Source organism: Piliocolobus tephrosceles, chromosome 5 (genome assembly GCF_002776525.5).
Source record: "Piliocolobus tephrosceles isolate RC106 chromosome 5, ASM277652v3, whole genome shotgun sequence".
Classification (NCBI taxonomy): domain Eukaryota; kingdom Metazoa; phylum Chordata; class Mammalia; order Primates; family Cercopithecidae; genus Piliocolobus; species Piliocolobus tephrosceles.
Window position 1 is genome coordinate 89,291,472 of NC_045438.1, and position 19,088 is coordinate 89,310,559.

The 19,088-nt window shown below is 34.8% G+C and overlaps 1 protein-coding gene across 7 annotated transcripts in view; it reads right to left on the reverse strand.

Annotated features, from left to right (window-relative positions):
* DOP1A (DOP1 leucine zipper like protein A) overlaps positions 1-19,088 on the reverse strand; it is a 110,108-nt gene that overhangs the window by 31,442 nt on the left and 59,578 nt on the right. For 6 of the 7 annotated variants that reach the window (XR_002730189.3, XM_023205193.3, XM_023205191.3 and 3 more), the window contains 12 exons: positions 15,605-15,704; positions 14,715-14,824; positions 13,787-13,895; positions 12,523-12,643; positions 11,611-11,730; positions 9,779-9,893; positions 8,875-9,108; positions 7,360-7,981; positions 6,470-6,744; positions 4,511-4,663; positions 2,512-2,612; positions 877-1,136 (listed from right to left, as the gene is read on the reverse strand). Coding sequence is in view for 6 of the 7 variants with exons in the window: in XM_023205193.3 (XP_023060961.2) it covers positions 877-1,136; positions 2,512-2,612; positions 4,511-4,663; positions 6,470-6,744; positions 7,360-7,981; positions 8,875-9,108; positions 9,779-9,893; positions 11,611-11,730; positions 12,523-12,643; positions 13,787-13,895; positions 14,715-14,824; positions 15,605-15,704 (2,320 nt within the window). In the remaining variant the exon portion in view is untranslated. The remainder of the gene's footprint in view (positions 1-876; positions 1,137-2,511; positions 2,613-4,510; positions 4,664-6,469; positions 6,745-7,359; positions 7,982-8,874; positions 9,109-9,778; positions 9,894-11,610; positions 11,731-12,522; positions 12,644-13,786; positions 13,896-14,714; positions 14,825-15,604; positions 15,705-19,088) is intronic. The other variant, XM_023205192.3, reaches the window with a different exon arrangement.

Genomic DNA, 19,088 nt, shown 5'->3' on the forward strand with positions numbered 1-19,088 from the left:
AGAGGAGGTGAGAATTCAGCAGAGTTAGATTAACAGAAAGACATTCTGGCAATAAGCAGGGTCATACAAATTCTTACAAGATTCAGAAGAACCAGTGGAAAAGAAGCCAGAGAGAGGAACCAAGACTGCAGAAACGCACTAGAGATGAAGTAGGAATATGACAGTTTGATTTCAGCTTCATCACTTACTAGCCATGAGACTCTGAGAAAGCCATAGTCTTCCAGGCATCAGCAACCTGCTCAGTAAAATGATCTTTTCATTACAGACCCCACAGGGTTTGTCAAGAGACAAATGACATATGTGAGAGTCTTTTGTCCCTTAAATAAAATAAGGGGACATTACCACTGTATAGAAGGCATCACTCAACAGTTTATAAAATATGGACTTTGTAGTAATATAGTAATAGTGAATATTTAGGCATGTCACAAACATGTCTACATCTGATGGTCATAATAAAACCTTGAAAGTTGGGCATTATTCTTCTCCTAAAAGATGAGGAAAATGACTCATGAAATACAAAATGTGCATTACAGGTTTACTATAAATTCCCAATGAAGTATCTACAGAGCCTGTAGGACCAGAATTGCTAACTAAGCTCTAAAGATATTTCCATCAAAACTGAAGAATGTCTCTAACCAGAGCTGTGCCTGATTCCTGCCCTGAAAAAGTCAACTGAGAGACCCACATCCTCTAAGATGGTCATTGACACAGTACATTCTGACATGGTCCACACAGCATTGCTAGTGCATGAGGAGGGGAGAAAATAAGCCCATGGAAAATCTCACATACAGTTCTTCCACCAATTACTGTTATATTCACTTATCACTTTATTTTGATAATTCTAAATAAAGCTGTCTACTTCTATGTGATATTCACCACTGCTGCAGGCAAAATTTTGCATGAAATGCTTGTCATTGTCCTCTCCTGGATAACAGGGAGCCTTATTCCAATAACGTTCTGCTTGTACACGCTGTACTGAAACCCTCTGAGTTTTTGGATGAAGCAGGAGCAATAGCAACGGTTCCAAAACTCGTGCAATATCATGTCTTTGTAGGACTTGGTTCAGCCAGGCTTGTCCCACAGAGCTAGTAGAACCATCGAGACTGTTAAGGCTATCTAACATGATGAACAGTGACCTAAAATAAACACAAATAATTAAAATAAAGAACCAAACATCTACCTTGTCACATTCTTTTATAAAATCAGTAAATTGTGTTTCTTACTTTGAATTAACTATTTTGAAGTAGTCATGCTTCAGGATAAATTTTGATCACAGCATTTTAATAATCTTAATCCCAATAGTCTCAGTAGGTATAAGAAAGGAAAAAAACTTTTGCCTTTCTAAAAATATACTTATGCTTTGAAATTTCACAAGCATATATTACTAAGATTAATACTGAAGAATTGGAAAAAAAATATGATTAGTCTTGTTTTAGCAACATTTTCCTGTTCATATTATCAAGCACTGAGCCTTCGGCAAGTCAGCATTACTCCATGTTGATCCATGTTCCTCTGCTCACACTCTCCTTGTGAGTCAAAACTATGTGCTTAATTCAAGGAGAAATCTGTGAAGGGTATGTATGAAAGTGTGCTTTGGAATCAGAAAAACCCAAGATTCAAATCTTTTGTGTGGTGTTGGGCAAGTAACAACTTTTCCTGACCTCTATTCCCTCACTTGTAAAATTAGGAAAGATGGTTGTCAAATAAGAGATGATTATTTATAAAGTAAAGGTTCAATGTATTCAATACACTGTAGGGGTTCAATATATGGTTCAGTATCAGATCACTTAAAAATGGTAATGCTGGTTGAAAAGCACCAGCTGAAATAACGTTCAGTAGAGGACAATTCTGATCCTGAGCTGAGCTTGAACACAGATTCATGGCCACCACTATGAGACCGGCTGGTGAGACTACCTTATGACAATATGTGAATCCACCTAAAAATGGCAGCTCCTTGGAATTTAATGCAGATCTGCTATCTGAAGTCACCTATGTAGTCTGGACAAAAACCAAAACCACTCTCAGGCAGCTACAAGTTCTCTGGATTCATGGAAATAATCTGTTAGTGTTTTCAGCTATAGATTTTAACAAATCAGTTTAGGCAGAAGATTGAAAATAATTGCTTGAGAAACACATAATCTACTATTTATATGCAGTTTCACTAAATGTGAATATAGACTCAAGAAAGCTGTATCCATTGCTCTGTCACTAGCATTATCATTCTAAGTAATGCACCTAGAATGGTGCCTGACACCTCGTAGGAATGTGAGGAATTGTTGTCCAAGGAAGGGAAGGGAAACCAGGTACTCCAAAACCAGAAAGTAAATATCTGGTGGATGAGTAAAAATGCCATGCATTTTAATACAGCTTATGGTTTTCAAAATAATAAATTCTCTTTATAAAATTTATAAATTGCTATCTCCCACACTTGCCAAGCTAGACAGTGGACTCAAGGAAAGAGGCAACATTAAGATATCCGACTGTGAAATCTTAATATAAAATGTAACTGACCTGTCAAAAGAACGTACAAAAGATGAAGATTTATTTATGTGGAGATCTCTCGTTAGATGCCAAAGAACTGCAAACTTGGCATGTGCTTCCATCCTTATTTTCTGAGGAGAAACATGGGAGCTTAAATTATGTTCTTCTCTCTTGAAGATACTAAGTGATTTTAGTAAAATCAGAGTACTATTTAGGAGTACTGTATTACGTTCAACGTCCATAATATTCAAACACACATTGCAATAAACTTTATTTCTATTCTTTATGGAAGTAGAAACATAGAAAATATGTAAATATATACAGAAATATTGAACTTAAAGGTTATCATCTCATCCTGTCTCGTAAATAATTATTCCTGAGTTTAGACTTTAAGTAATGAGCTTACTAGATTATTGTATAACAGAAGAAAAAAGTTACTAATGTACATATATCTGGAGTGCAGAAGGCACTTCCTCCTTCATTTTAATATAAACATTTAGTTGTCAAAATTGATTTCATTGCACTATATATTTTTTGTCCCAGAAATGATACGTTAATCCCAAATGAGTTTTTCATCACTTATAAGCTGGTTTGACTCAAAAATTTAAACACTTAAAAATTATTTCTACAATAAAACTATCAAACTACTTTTGAGATTATTTGGAAAAAGATTAATAATGGGTAAAACAATGTAAAAATAAATTATTTAGAACAGCCAGCACACTTGGTATTAGATAATAAATATGTATTAATATAAATTAAGTAGAAATTGTCACATTATCAAAACTTTTGAAGTCTTTCTTTAGCATTTATGGATCCTTCAAAGCAAAAGCCCCAAGAAACCAGACTGTAACTTCCTAAATTGCTTGTGATAGTTGGGAGGCATGCTTGTTTTTTCTGTGAGCTTAATACAGGCTTTTCTTATGAAGCCTGCATTTGTATCAACCAACAGAAATGTAAAAATTAAGTAGTAAAATATATTTTAATTTTTTCATGGATGTATATCTTTATTTAGAACTTGGGAGTATTTCTTTAAAAATGAAATGCTACCCAAGTGAAAATAGGCATATAATTTGTCCTAGATTTATATTTAATGTAAAACTTAAATTGTTAGAATAGAGTGCTTCCCTATTATTTCTGAATAATTTTGAAAAAAAATGTGTTATAGCAGAAATAGATTTTTAACATTTTTCTTGGAATACACTTTTCATTCCTTTCATTTACTCCTTCATATACCACTTTCTCCTCTGCCAAATGTTTATTTAACACAATTCCTTTTTTGAATATGACCCACTCAAACACACTAGCATTTTGAGTTTTTTAAAAATAGGACAATCTACTTCTAAAAGCTCTTCAATCAAATCTTCTATTTATATTACAGAGCAGCACAAGAAGACCACAAACGTCATTAAATTACCCTGATGAGGTTAGTCAATATGATTATTCCAGCTTCTTCTCAGGCTAATTCTCAGCCACCTTTAACTGAATTATATATCACACTTCATATATATTACAATACAAAATTCTTATTTTGGATATGTAGTATAATAATGCAAATAATATAATCTCACATATTAGTATTCTATAGCTTATAAATATAATTTATACATTATTTCATTTCATATATATTAGTTAATAAATCCATAAGTTCCATAACTGAGGCCACTGGTTCCTCTTTAAATGACCCAAGAACTGAGACCACCAATACTAAACATCATTTCCCATAACTGTGTCCTGAACAAATAAACCCAGCATTTGATTTTTGTTTTACTTAATTTTTCATATTACTGATGCTTTTGTAAACAACTTTCCTCTAGAAAGAGTTGAATACATTTATTTTAAAGATATTAAGATCACTGTGAACAAAGCTATTTTCTCTTACTCCTATGTTAACTGCAATAATTTCCCTAAAGCTTTCTTAACTTACTTTTTAGTATAGTGTGTGTGTGTGTGTGTGTGTGTGTGTTTGTGTGTGTGTGTGTGTGTGACGGGGGGGCGGTGGTGTGCACAAGGTAAGAAGAGGATTTACCTTATCTTTATGGGTTAACTGCTGACTTATAACATCCTCACAGATGCTAGAAGAAGGAACTAAGTTATGTAATTGATAAAATAGTTCCACACTCTTCTGGTGATGCTGAGGTGTCCCATCTCCCAACTGGTCCCACAATGTTAAAGCTACATGCTATAAAAAAGATGTAAAAGTGACAGTCATAATACCATACATGAAAATTTATTTAACAAATATTTCTTATTAGGTACAAATGAATGGCTGCTCTCTGTCAGACCTGAAAGGTTTTTAATATTCTATTCTATGGGGATGAGGTTACTAAGTGCAGTCTTCCAAGTACCTATTTTCTGATCACCCAAGCCCTTGGAACCTTTTATGATAGTCCTGTAATGATATTTGTTTTTAGACATCAGGCACGTTGTCTGGACATGGCGGCTCATGCCTGTAATCCCAGCATCTTGGGAGGCCGAAGCAGGAGGATCACCCGAGGTCACGAGTTTGAGACCAGCCTGGGCAACATGGCGAAATCTTGTCTCTACTAAAAATACAAAAAGTGAGCCAGGCATGGTGGCATGCACCTGTAATCCCAGCTACTCGGGAGGCTGAGACAGGAGAATTAACTGACCTCGAAAGGCGCAAGTTGCAGTTAGCAGAGATTGTGCAACAGAGCGAGACTATATCTTGAAAAAAAAATCAGAAATGTAAATGTTTTCTGCAGGGTCCAGGTAAGACCCCATTTCATTATTTAGCGGCGTTAGTAAAGTGATGCTAGAATAAACTATCCTTAATAAGATACAAATCTCACATTGAATGCAATTTAATATTCATGGTTGTATATTACAGAGTGAAAAATAATTCATAGTTGAAATATCCAAACTACTTAAAATCTATAAAATAGATAATAGGTATTTCAGAGCTATATATGTTAACGTAGCACTTGATCTGTAACAGCATTAATAATAATGCAATTAGTAATAATAATAATGTAATAATCTTCAGGATTCACTACCACAATATTATAAAATCCAACTCTAATCTAGCAGGAGGAAATATCTGAAGGGGCACAATGACTTGAAATCACATTTTAAAACTTTTTTTTAATGTACAGTATAAAGAATCTACCTGCTTAAGATGTATACAATCCAAATCTACTTGATGTTCGATATAGAGGATAATATTTATACCATTGGGGTAGAAATCAAAGACTGAGTTTTCTGAATTTTTTTCTGAGTGACTTTATACACCACAGATGATAATGAGATAATATGACGAGTCAGAAAAACTTCTCATGAGAGTTTTGGAGTGCTAAGGTTTTACTGTACGAAAAGCAAAAGTGCTGCTCACGCCTGTAATCCCAGCACTTTGGGAGGCTGAGGCAGGTGGATTACTGAGGTCAGGAGTTTGAGACCAGCCTGGCCAACATGGTAAAACCCCGTTTCTACTAAAAACACAAAAATTAGCTGGGCATGGTGGCACACGCCTGTAATCCCAGCTACTAGGGAGGCTGAGGCAGGAGAATTGCTTGAGCCCAGGAGGCAGAAGTTGCAGTGAGCCAAGATTGTGCCACTGCACTCCACTCCAGCCTGGCCAACAGAGCGAGACTCTGTCTCAAAAAAAAAAAAAAAAAAAAAAAAAGAAAAGCAAAAGTGTCACAACCACTTAATCTGAAAGTAAGTTCTACTGTTTTCCTCTTTTTAGTTGAAATTATTTCCTACATGGCTTCAGTGCCCTAATACTTCTCTTTATCCTAATATTCCTACTCCTTTATTCTTACTTTCTCCCTGCTCACAAAATTGGGAATAAGATGGGGAGAGCAGTAGGTCTATCAGCTGTGGCATAATTTTCTACATAGTATGACATATTAAGAGGTGTTTAATGAAGCTTTATTATCATTTTAAAAATAATCCTTAAAGCAAACTAGGTCAAGTATCATACATGGCTGTAATGATCATCGTTGTGTATGCATTTCTTAGAATTTACCTTGAAAAATTCAGTCTTCTCAGCTATGTACCTCAGATTGCCCTGAGTGAGGGGAGGTCTAATAACCACAGCTACTCTTCCCTGGTTTGGACTTAAGGGTTGTGCAGGCTCTACACTGTTGATGTTTTCCCCAGTGACCATGGCCACAGACTGTGTCAGTCCCACCAGGTCCATGACTAGTGAAATAGCAACACTCTGAACACTGAAATCACTTGCTTGGCTGCAAGCATTCATCAGAGTCTGGAGCCACTGTGGAGGCTGCACATGCTCACAGTCTGAAACAAAAGATGGTAGCAATCAGAGTTCATTATACTAAACATTTCACACACACTCTAAGTTAATTTCAAAAAATAAAGCCACTCTATACTTTTAAGGCCTTGACCTGTTAACAAAACCATGGTTTCTCACCTAGTCTAGAACTTTAATAAAGTAGCAACAAGAATTTATTATACTTTTCTTCAATATATATTTTTCTTATGCCAAGTCATACAATCTATTATCCTGTCCCGGAAAACAGTATATTGATCAATAAGCATTATGTAGTATTCACTGCACTGTGTGTGTATATATAAAAATCAAAATAAAGGTAAACATGTTACTGGTCATAACAAAGAAAACGAGATCTACTGCTACACTACTTTTCTCCAGAGATTTCCATTTCAGCTCCAACTTACCTGCAAGCAAACTGTGAACAACATCAAAATCACAAAATCTTCCAATATATCAATCTCCCCATAGTGACAGTATTCCATTTAAAAAAAAACTTGCAAATTAAAACATTTAAAAAAAGTAACTGGCTAAAAAAATCCGTTTTAATTAATGCCTCTTTTAAAAAGAAAAAACATACTACAGAAAATACTGAAATATAAGCAAAACTGAGATGACCTTACCAGTCTCCAGTTTTTCAGAACGTAACTCTGATGTATGGTTCCCCTCAGCGATGTAAACTGGGAAACTTGAGCACTCTAGGAAGAGCTGACAGGCAGCAAGGAAGGCAGAAAGGTATTCTTTAGAAGTTTTTTGTTTACTTATGTTTCTCTCTTTTACATCTCCTTGTGAATTTCTGTTCCATTTTGAAGTCTCTCCTCGTTCTCGACCAAGATCCCCCTGATGTTCTGTAGTCAAAGCCTGAGAAAGAGAGTTATTCTGAATGATGTAGAGGTTGATAAGTCTGGTAAGAAACTGTTGAACATACTCCAAGCAGCATTGCATTGCAGTCTTTTGGGCTGTCTTCCCACTTCGGGTTGCTGTCCCCTGAGTGACTACGGAAGGGGTCTGGATGATGGTTTCTTCAGATCCCACAGTGGATGCTGTTTCTGTTTCAGAGGATGTGCTACCAATTGGGATGGTAGCTGCCCCCTGGCCCTCACTCAGTTCTCTGTCAATATCATCAGTTCTGTCTGCTTGATATTGTATAAACTCAGTGAATCCACTCTCTGATGATCGACTACTAGGTGGATTTTCTCCGTCTTCAAACACTTCAGTAGGATTTTCATGAGAAACTGATGATATCTGTTAGAGATTTTTAAGAAAGCAAAAGGCTGAGTAGCAAAGTGTACATATTAGGAATTAGAAATGACCACTTTTGAGAGATGTTTTAGACTATTCACAATTTAATTTACCCATTCTGTTGACTCTTACAGCAGCCCCTATACCGATTTATTCATTCTCCAAGTATTTATTATGCACTACACAAACAGCATACATAAGGTTAGATTCTTGACGACAAAAATACATATATAAAAGTCTCTAGGATCTATATCCTTGTTTAAATCCTAGCTACAAGTCCTGCATAAATCCACAGACAAGATTGAGACCCTCTTTTCCCATTTGACACGCATTCCTCTGATTGATCCCCACTCTTCACCTATTTTACATATACCTACCCTTCCCTAATTGGTTATTTATACTGTTGTGCTCACCTTTGAGTGGTGCCTTTGTTTTAGCCTCTTTTGTGTACTCACAAACCAATCAGCACGAAGATGTGCTGTAAGTGTAAAATGCACACTAGATCTTGAAGACAGTACAAAAAAGAATGTAAGCTACCTCACTTATTTATATGACATCAATTTTACATAGATTACATTGAAATGATAATATATTGGCTACAATTGTCTGAATAAACTAGAATTAAAATTAACTTTACTTGCGTTTTACTTCAATGTGGGTACTAGAAAATTCTGAATTACATATGCCATTCACATGATACTTCTACTGGAAAAGTACTGATATAGATAATTAAACTGCCCTATAACCAAAAGCCTACAAAAGCCTACTAACATTGCATTTGGATCTAGGAAAGACTCACTATTATTTAAATGCTTACGTATAAGTGATTTAACTAAGTAACTTCTGCTTTGAAGAAATGTAAATGGTCTAATAACAAAAATAATAGTTAAAATTACCTTTTTGTCTTCCCATTCTTTGACTGAATTGTTCTGCCCACTTGGAAACTGCAACACACCTCCAGTGCTAGCAGATAACAGTGGAGGCTGAACCTTGCTAAGGATCTTTGAGCAAAGTCTGAGAGAATATGTGAGTTCAGACAAGTGCAATGTCTGGAGATGGCTTGTCAAGGCAGAAATCATTCTGAGCAGCAACTGAGGCAAGTGTTCTGTCTGGATTTCAATATAAGTCTCCTGAAAACAAAAGTGAAACGAAAAAAGTTTAAACAATGTGGAACCCAAAAGTTACATTTTTTAATCTATATATAAATAGGCAATAATTTTACTCATCTGTAATGTTTTATATGCATCATGCTGTTAACACTGTGTATTTTATTACTGATGCCTTATAAAATTTCTATTCCCAAATTCTCAATTTAAATACTTAAAAGCATGTATTACAAAATAACCCCAGTTTTATCTGCTACATTACTAAAATTATAACAAAAGTAAATAGAATTATTTAAAAACAAAACAGGCTGAATGTCATACCTGACACAGCACCCTCATACTTCTAGTAGGCTTCAAAATGAGAAAGCAAAGAAGTGAGGAGAGAAAACAGAAGGGAAAAGATTTCCAAGTCTTCATTTAATAGAAATAATATTAATATAAATGCAGCATTAGACCACTACACACTAAACAGTTAAGATTTTATAACATGCAATTATGAAGTTTACTCCATGTATTTTTTATATGTATATGTCAAAGGAGAAAACACTTGATTTTATGAAAAAAAAGCTTACCAAAGAGGAAAAAATCAATTTAATTTTAAATATGAAATGTATCTGAAGGCTTGCCTACAACATGAAATATTTGAACTATGTTATTAGATGTCCTTGATATTTTCTTACCACGGTGGTCTTACCAAAGAAACTATGTCCAATAAAAAATCCACCAGTAAGCAGAAATTGGTCAGCTGTAATTCAGATGAGTCATTACTATCTCCAGGTCCCATCTGAAGTCTGGCATGCAGTGTCCTCCTAAAAGGACGAAATTCACTTTATCAAGTATACTGTCAAGTGATGTGAATACCTGTGACAGCATCATCATTCTTCTAATGAAGGCCAAGTCAATACTGGGTCACACACAGTGATGTTTTTGTGATGACAAATTCTACTTCCCCCAGGACACTGTACCTCTTCGTGGAAAATTCCCAAAGCAAGATTCCTAGGCTGAACCTCTCCCTACAACTCCTATCCTGCACTTCGAAGTGTTCTGAATTGATCTCACTTTCTGGGACTTATTTCCCATTGCTTCCTGTACAGATAGCAGCTCCTAGTTAACACTGATGAATTGCTACTTGATTTCTAACCTTGGGTCTTAAAATAGGCTCATTTGTCCTTCTGTACTACTGCCCTCCCCAGTCTCATTTTTCCCATGATCAGAATGCATCTGTCCTTCAAAGTCTGAGATGAAATGTTACCTCCTCCAGGAAGCCTCTTCTGATCCAAGTAGCAGAGATCATTCCTCCAACAAACATTCACATTAAATCATAGAAATCCTATATGACCATACATTGCCCTCCACTCTGAAGACACAAAGTAAGAATATAATATAGTCCCTGACCAACAAGAACATAAGCATGTAGACAAATAAATGCAACAATGTGACAGTGCTGGAGGCATTGATTCTGGTGGGAGATTTGAGGGAAGGAAGGAAAGGTGGGTAACTTCTACATAGGATTTTAGCAGATAGGCAAGGGGAAAGAGTACTTTAGAAAGAATAACACAAGTGAAGCCTCAGCAGCATGAAAGTTAACATGCTGCTAACTTTCAGAGAGTAGTCCAGGTTGGCTGAAGAAGTGTGGATGTGTGCATTTGTGAATGCAGGAGGTAAAAACCCAGGGTAGGGTCAGGTGACAAAAAGGTACGATTCCTACATTTTAATCTATTAAGACATTTGTATTTTTTAATACTAGGAATATATACGTGCATGTCTTATTTGTTCCCACTATAAGATCTTTGAAGACAGGGACTGTCTATCTGCCTAGCATGATGCTTTTTAACTGGGTGCTCAACCTCTGCTGAATAAGCCAAGAACTTTCTAAACCATTAAAGAGATTAATGTATAGGAGCAACAATTAATGTTTTTTATTAAAAGACTTCTAATGCCCAGATCATATATAATTACATTTTGACTACATGCTCCTGGGCCTTGAGTGGTTAATCTGGTTGAGAGGATCTGGTCTAGAAGCCAGAGATTCCACTCAGATTCACTAGTAGCCAAGGGTTTTCAGACCATATTTTTTGCTTTATTTCCTAAGGGGTAGAAGGCTTTTATCACTGCCCAGTGACAGTATGGATTAGTTCTAATGGCTTCTAAAAACACAAGTCAGGCCAAAAAGTTTTTTGTTAATCAAAATGGAAATCCTTTTGGAAGTGTGCTGAGGCAGCAGCCCAAAATTTGCTGTCAAATTTTCTACAACAATGGAAAACTACATTACTATAGACTGAAGAGGGAAAATTTTTAATCTACTCTGGTATATGAATAACTGATCTCTAAACTCCCTTCCAATTCTAAGATTATATGATCAATGATTTTATATCCTATGTGACAAGGTAGAGTCAGATTATGAATAGTAAGTAACTAACAGTTATTATTAGTAATAGAATGTATAAAAGAACATTCATTAAATTTAACAACTTAAAAAAAAGGTTAGCTTTGGATGTTACTAAATTGAATGAACGTTTAACGTACCTACAACATTCTTCAAACCAACGTGCAACATAATCCCACATGTAATAAGGTTCGAAGGAATTAAACAGAAGGTTAGCAGTTTTAATCAACTCTGCTGTTTTCTTATTTTCTCTTAATTTACTGAAAAAAGAGAAAAGAAAACAAAAACTAAAAAATATTAACATTTATTTTTTCAAATTTAAATTTGAGTACAATGCCAGTACACATTCCTAGGTATTTGCTAGAAAATGTGCTAGTAAGAAGATTGCAACAAATAATTTTTATCTACTGTGCAGTTATTTTTCCAAATTTGAATTTTTGTCACTCATATATCAAGATCAGAAATTAGACTTTCATAGTTTCTGCATAATAAAAAAGACAAAAGAACAAGAATTGCTTTTTGAACTATTTAGTGTGTGGGACTGTAAATTTGGCAAAATTCTTTTATTTCCCTTGGCACATATAAACTGAGTAGTGATTTGATCTTCACAGCCTTGATTGTGAAGAATTTTGTCTGCTTCCCTGTGCTATTCAGGATTTTCTTAAGAAAAGTTTATTTTGACCAGTTTCAATCAAATTATTATTCTTAGTTTGAAAAACAACAACAAAACCAACTAGTGCTGTTAATAGCCATTATTACTGAAATTGCATCGGGGAAAAATAACTTTGTTATTTCAAGTGGCAACCCTTTAGCCGATTAGCTATTTTCTCCTCCTGTCTTTTGTAACAATTAAAACAACTGTCTTTATATAGTGAGGTACTGTCAATACAACTAGTATGTCAGTATTAAATCAGCTTTACTAGTATTAAATCAGCTTTACTTATTAGAACACAAACTTCATAGAGTAGGATCCCAAGTTATTACACTTCAAGTTTATATTAAGTGAATACATATTATGTCTTCATGTCAAATTTAATTTTTTGATAATCTACCTGCTTAACTGAGCATGATCCTTGCTGAAGGGTGGTTCTGTCTGAAGATCCAACTCTGCTTTGCATTGAGAATATAATGTTCTAAACACTTCAATCAGGACATCTTCTAATATTACAGGTCCTAAAATTAATATTCAAATTAAAGACAGTAATTAATCAGCATGAGCAAATCATGCTTATCTGAAAATTAGCCCAATTAAACGATGTTTTAAAAACAAGTATTTTTAAAATAGTATTTCTTCAGAAGCTAGTCTAAATTCACATTTCTTTGAGAGGGTAATGTAAGATATTACATAACTGAACAAATATTTAAAGTGCAGGTTGACACAATAGAAATTACAGAATCAGAGAAATTGGTTTTGCCAGTTAATAGTTCTGTTACATTAGACAAGTTATTTAACTTCTTTGAGCTTCAGTTTCCTCATCCAGAATGAGGATAATACCGGAATTTACAGGACTGTTAAGGGTTAGAAAAAATATTTGTAAGATTGCTAGCATAGTTTCTAGAATATAATAAGTATTAAACAAATGCTACTTGTAATTACTGTTATTAATTTAAATAATACTAAAATGCATAAGGCTAAATTTTCTTGGTATTACAGATATCATTTCCTTAAAAAATTCCTGAGCTTCATCTGTTATCATATAACAGCGAAAAAAACCTCTCAAGACCATTTATATAATTCAAGTTATTCCTATATTTTAAATTTTTCATTTTTAAGAAATGGTGAGAGGACACCTGCTAAAACATCTGTATATAACTTGAAGATATTACATACTTTATGATTTCATTTTATTGTTGCAAATATTTATGTTTTTTCCTAATTTCTGTCTCAAGTGCCATCATATATAAGAAATATACAATGAATAAAGAGAAAACATGCAAAATAAAGGGAATGTGGAGAAGAAAGTTGAGGGATATAGCGCAAATATTTTTCATCAAGTCCTTGGATTCTGTGAACTATAAATTGGTCATGATGGATAAATGTTTTAATTTCAATAATATAATGAGGATTAAGAGAAGCTTAGATAGCATCTTTAAAGTGATTCTTCTGCTACATACATACCACAAGACAGATACATAATAACGTATCAGCTGGATGAATACCTGTATCTTAACTTTGTAGAGTGAACTTTCAGAAATTGAGAACTTATATTTAAAGGCCACCTCAAAATATAACGATTTCCCTGATGACTCTTTTTATTTTCTTATTCACACAAAAGTACCACACATGACCTTATGCCCTAGGATAGTATATATTACCTAGCTCAGGTTTGTCCAGTAAACTGATTAAAATGCGAAAAGGCTTTAGATCCTGCATTAGAGTGTTCTCTTCTCCAAATCCATTCACTTGTAAGATTCCCACCATTGCCTTTAAAAAAGGAAAGTACACTGGTCATTTAAGTAAACATATTCAAAGATTTTTTCCTTAAGAAAAAGTATTTTTAAATGTAACCATATATAATGGAAATATATACCCACTATTGCTTTTCTGAAGCCTTTTCACCAACCCTGGCCTTCTTACTCTGCTAGGAAAAAAATATATCTATCTTGAGAAAAAAAGTGTCTAAATTTTCTTTAGACATAGTGGAATATCAAAGAAAATTTAGAAAAATATATTCATGAGGTGAGTGTTTTCCCTACAGATCAATTTCTACTTAAGATCATCCTTCTCAGAACTATGCCACATTATCATGGCAGTTTCTGCTATTACACAATTATTTTCCCATTAGTGACTTAACAACGATATTCTTATAACCTCACTCTTTTAAAAATGCTTCAGATACCATGTATTTTTTTCTGTTTATTTGAAATATCTTAAATAAACATAATTGAATTAAAAATAATATGAAATAAACTTCTCCAGAGCTTCAGAGGAAATAGCACAGGTCCTGACTGATTTTTGGAAAAGCTCCAACTTTCATTGAGCAGAAGGTGAGAAGCTGCAACTATGTTTTACTAAAGTAATGAAAACAACAAAGAGAAAAAAAGTGTTTTGTCCTTTGTGGTAGTCTAACATATGATTATTATTTTACAGGCATTTGCTTGTTATAAAAACTCTGGGGAAGTTTGTAGGTCTTGTCTCCATCCCTTCAACTGTGAATTCAATTAAGGCAAGACCTTGTCTTATGCTTTTTCAGTACCTCTAGTGGTCAGTAAGAGACCAAAGAATAATGAAAGTATTCATTACCTGGACCAATAATTCTTTTGAAAAGGTAGTGAAATAGTAAGTGGCATGTTCTTCGGGATTACTGTGTCTTGTGCTTCTGGGTCCTATGATAGCACCGTTGTTATCAAAACCTCCACAGAAACAAATCACAAAATTACTTAAAATGGAATTCTCAAAACTGTTGTTCACTAAATACCAAAACAGCAAAATCTCAAAACAGCACTAAACACTTACCAATTAGTAGCCCATTCAATGTCAGCAAGAGAGATCATTTTAGATAGTTTAATAAAGGGAAACCAATTCAATACGTAAGTATCATAGTATTCTTCCAGAATTACCTTTTTTTTTTTTTGGCCAATTTTACTCACAGTGAAATAACTGGATACTCAGAACATCCACATTATGTCCCCTCACTCTAGGCAGTAAAGAGTTGTGAAGACAGACAAAACACACAAAAAGCATGGAAAACCAAAGTGTACATATGTATTACTGCCTGAGTGGGACATTAGTATGATGTGTAAGACAATGGTATCAGTCCTGATTCCTTTGATGAATTCAAAGTTTTGGATAGTATGCCAGTATTTTGATTATCAGCTCATCCTTCTTTGCCTACCAACTTATAGTACAACCACCTCAATTTGTAAGGAGTTAAGGACAAGGGAACATGACTTTACGAATTCAAATAGCCTCTTCTATTTGAATTTACGAATTCAAATAGCCTCTTCAACTATAAAGCTGCTGAAATTTCTTCATACAATACACAACTAATACTGTTTATATTTTTATTGTCCATTTACACAAGAAATTTTAGTTTTTAAATTCAGGAAATACATACAACTTGGTAATACTTATACATGACAAATCTCCCTCCATTTTTTCCCCAATTATGACCGTAGACATCAAATACCTACCAAGAAGCCATGCATAAAGCCTTCGATTCAGAGACATATCCCTCCTTAGCACTACATGAAGGGCTGCTGACAAGATCCTGATCATATCCGGTCGAGTGGCCTGAAAGTTAGGAATATGGTTGTATTTAACAATATACATACATATTTTTTCCTCTTTAAATTTGCCCTGAAATATGCTTAGAACATTAGGGCATATGGAGTACTTTCATGTATTATTTCAAACAGGGGAATTATTACTTCCATTTTACAGATTAGGACACAGGAAGAAAGTTAGGTAACGTGGCTATTTAGCTGCATAACTGAAATTATAACTTAATTATTTTAACTTCCAGTTTGAGGTTCTTTATCTATACAATGAAAGCAAATTCTAACATAAAACAAATAAAATGGAGCAAGACGGAACAGACACAAGAAAATCATATGCCATTAGTCTTTCACATTTATAATGCTGTCACCTGGCTATAAACTCCTTAGAACGTCACCATCTTCATCCACTCAGTCATTTATTCTTTTTAAAAATTTTTGTCTTGCAGTATTTTAAACATATTGAAAAATACAGAAAACAACATAATAAACCCTTTTCTACCAATCATCCAGCTTTAATCTTAATTTTTCCTCTCACTTTTTTCCATATCTTTTTTTTTTTTTTTGAGGCGGAGTCTCACTCTGTCGCCCAGGCTGGAGTGCAATGGCTGGATCTCAGCTCACTGCAAGCTCCGCCTCCCGAGTTCACGCCATTCTCCTGCCTCAGCCTCCCAAGTAGCTGGGACTACAGGTGCCCGCCACCTCGCCCGGCTAGTTTTTTGTATTTTTTAGTAGAGACGGAGTTTCACCGTGTTAGCCAGGATGGTCTCGATCTCCTGACCTCGTGATCCGCCTGTTTCGGCCTCCCAAAGTGCTGGGATTACAGGCTTGAGCCACTGCGCCCGGCCATGTTCCATATCTTTTTAAGAGAAATAATTTTTTTCTTTTTTCCAAATATCCTTAATTCAATGTTTAAAAAAATGATTAAAGGACATCTGGGTTTTAGCTAAAAGAGGTAAATTTATATAAATCAAAATAGAAGAAAAGCAACTAACTTGCTATTAATTTTCAGAATACTGCCAGATAATCGCTCTACAATAGAATCTTGGAATCTGAGAATTAGACAATAATGTGGAAACTGACTAGTTTAACAACCACTCTATAAGTAAAGAACCTAAGCCTCATAGGTTCTTGAGGTTTTGGCTAAGTGCTTAGCCAAATTCAAATGCCTGGTTAGTGACCCAGCTAGATGGAGAACTCACTTCTCCTTAATCACAGACCAGTGAACTTTGTCTTATTACCATGCTTCTTGATAGAATTAGAAAGGATTCATCCAGCTCATCTGTTTTAAAGGAACCTTAGAGAAATAACTGAGATAATACAGAACACAGATCACCAACAACTGACAAATTAGGTTCACGCCTTTGAACACAAATGTCTTCTATTGATCTGTACAATTCTGAAAGTACGGTTCAAGACCCCTAGGTATCTCTAAGACTTTTTCAGGGGGTCCACAAAGTAAAAACTAGCTATTCATATTCATAACAAAACTATGCATATTCATAACAATACTAAGATGTTATAGGGCTTTTTGTTCTGTTGACATATGCCCTGATCATGCAATAGTGGATAAAACTGCTGGCACCTTAGCATGAAAAGAGGCAGCATAGCAGTAGCACCCACTATACTTGCAATCATTATACTTTTACTGCTATGTACTTGTAGTAAAATCAAAAAATATCAACCCTTGAGTGCATATCTTTTAATATTCTGTATAATAGAGTGAAAGATACACTTAAAGTATTTCTGATGTGGCCGGGCACAGTGACTCATACCTGTAATCCCAGCACGTTTGGAGGCCAAGGCGGGTGGATCACAAGGTCAGGAGATCGAGACCATCCTGGCTAATGTGGTGACACCTCATCTCTATTAAAATTATAAAAAATTAGCTGGGCATGGTGGTTGGCGCCTATAGTCCCAGCTACTAAGACAGGAGAATCACTTGAACCTGGGAGGCGGAGGTTGCAGTGAGCTAAGATAGTATCACTGCACTCCAGCCTGGGTGACAAAGCAAGACTCCATCTCAAAAAAAAAAAAAAGTACTAAATGTACTTCTGATGTATACTGAAGTATGATGGCTGCCTCAAGGAAAAGCAATTGTATAACTGAGTTGTGAGCTTAACTGCCAGTTTTCTCAAAGAATGACATTTTTACCTGAAGAATTACTAATACGAACTATGATTATTCAGGCTTGGACATTTTGTAGTCATTTTCTCAAAGTGAGGCTGTCACTGCAAGGAAAATAACATTAATCATGACAAATAATAAAAGTTGAGCTTCTAAGAGAAAAGCAGAATTATAGAAAACTTGCATTTAGACTGAAACTGTATTTATTGGGGTTTTTTTTTTTTTGAGATGGAGTCTCGCTCTATAGCCCAGGCAGGAGTGCAGTGTTGCAATCTCAGCTCACTGCAACCTCTGCCTTCCAGGTTCAAGCGATTCTCCTGCCTCAGCCTCCCGAGTAGCTGGAGTTACAGGCATGTGCCACCATGCCCAGCTAATTTTTGTATTTTTATTAGAGCATGGGGTTTCATCATGTTGGCCAGGCTGGTTTTGAACTCCTGACCTCAAGTGATCTGCTTGCCTAGGCCTCCCAAAATGGTGGGATTACAGATGTGAGCCACGGCATCTGACTGAAATTGTATTGCTTTGATTTCAATTGGTTGAAAGCTTCTCAATACTGGGATTAAAAGTTTCTCCCAATATCTAAAAATCTTTACTGATGAGATCAGCGGCAATAGTAATAAACATGATTAGTACTGTATAATAAAATGTGAAAACATTTGGAAAATCTGCATAATTCAATAAGCCAGTATTTCCTTAATATCCAATCATGATGTTACAAAAGCACATATGACTGAAAGATCCACTGAAAGTACAAGATAGACCACTGGATTTTAATGGAATAGAATATGAAAAGTTCATTGATATAGTTTAAGACTCAATATTGTAACTAATTTTTAAAATCTATAGCTTCAAAGTTTTCGTATAATATCAAAGAATATGTAATTTTAACAGAAAATGCTACTGAAATACTCCTCGATTTTCCAACTACATATCAATGTGACATCAGATTTTCTTCACATACTTTAACCAAAAGAACAAATCACAATAGACAAGCTAACCAATACAAGCAAAAGATTTTTGAGGACCTTCAGTACCTTTAAAGAGTGTAATGGGGTTCTACAACTAAAGCATCTGAGAACTTCTGATCTATCCAACATGAGATATGAAGATTATATTGTCACAAAATCTTTAAAAGTACAAATGTCTGCCCATCTTATTTTGGGAGAAAAACTACTCTTCTTAAGAAAGTAGGAAGTAGAAGATGTTAGTCAAAGGATAAAAAATTTCAGATGGCAAAAATAAGTTCAAAAAGATCTACGGTACAACGTGGTAA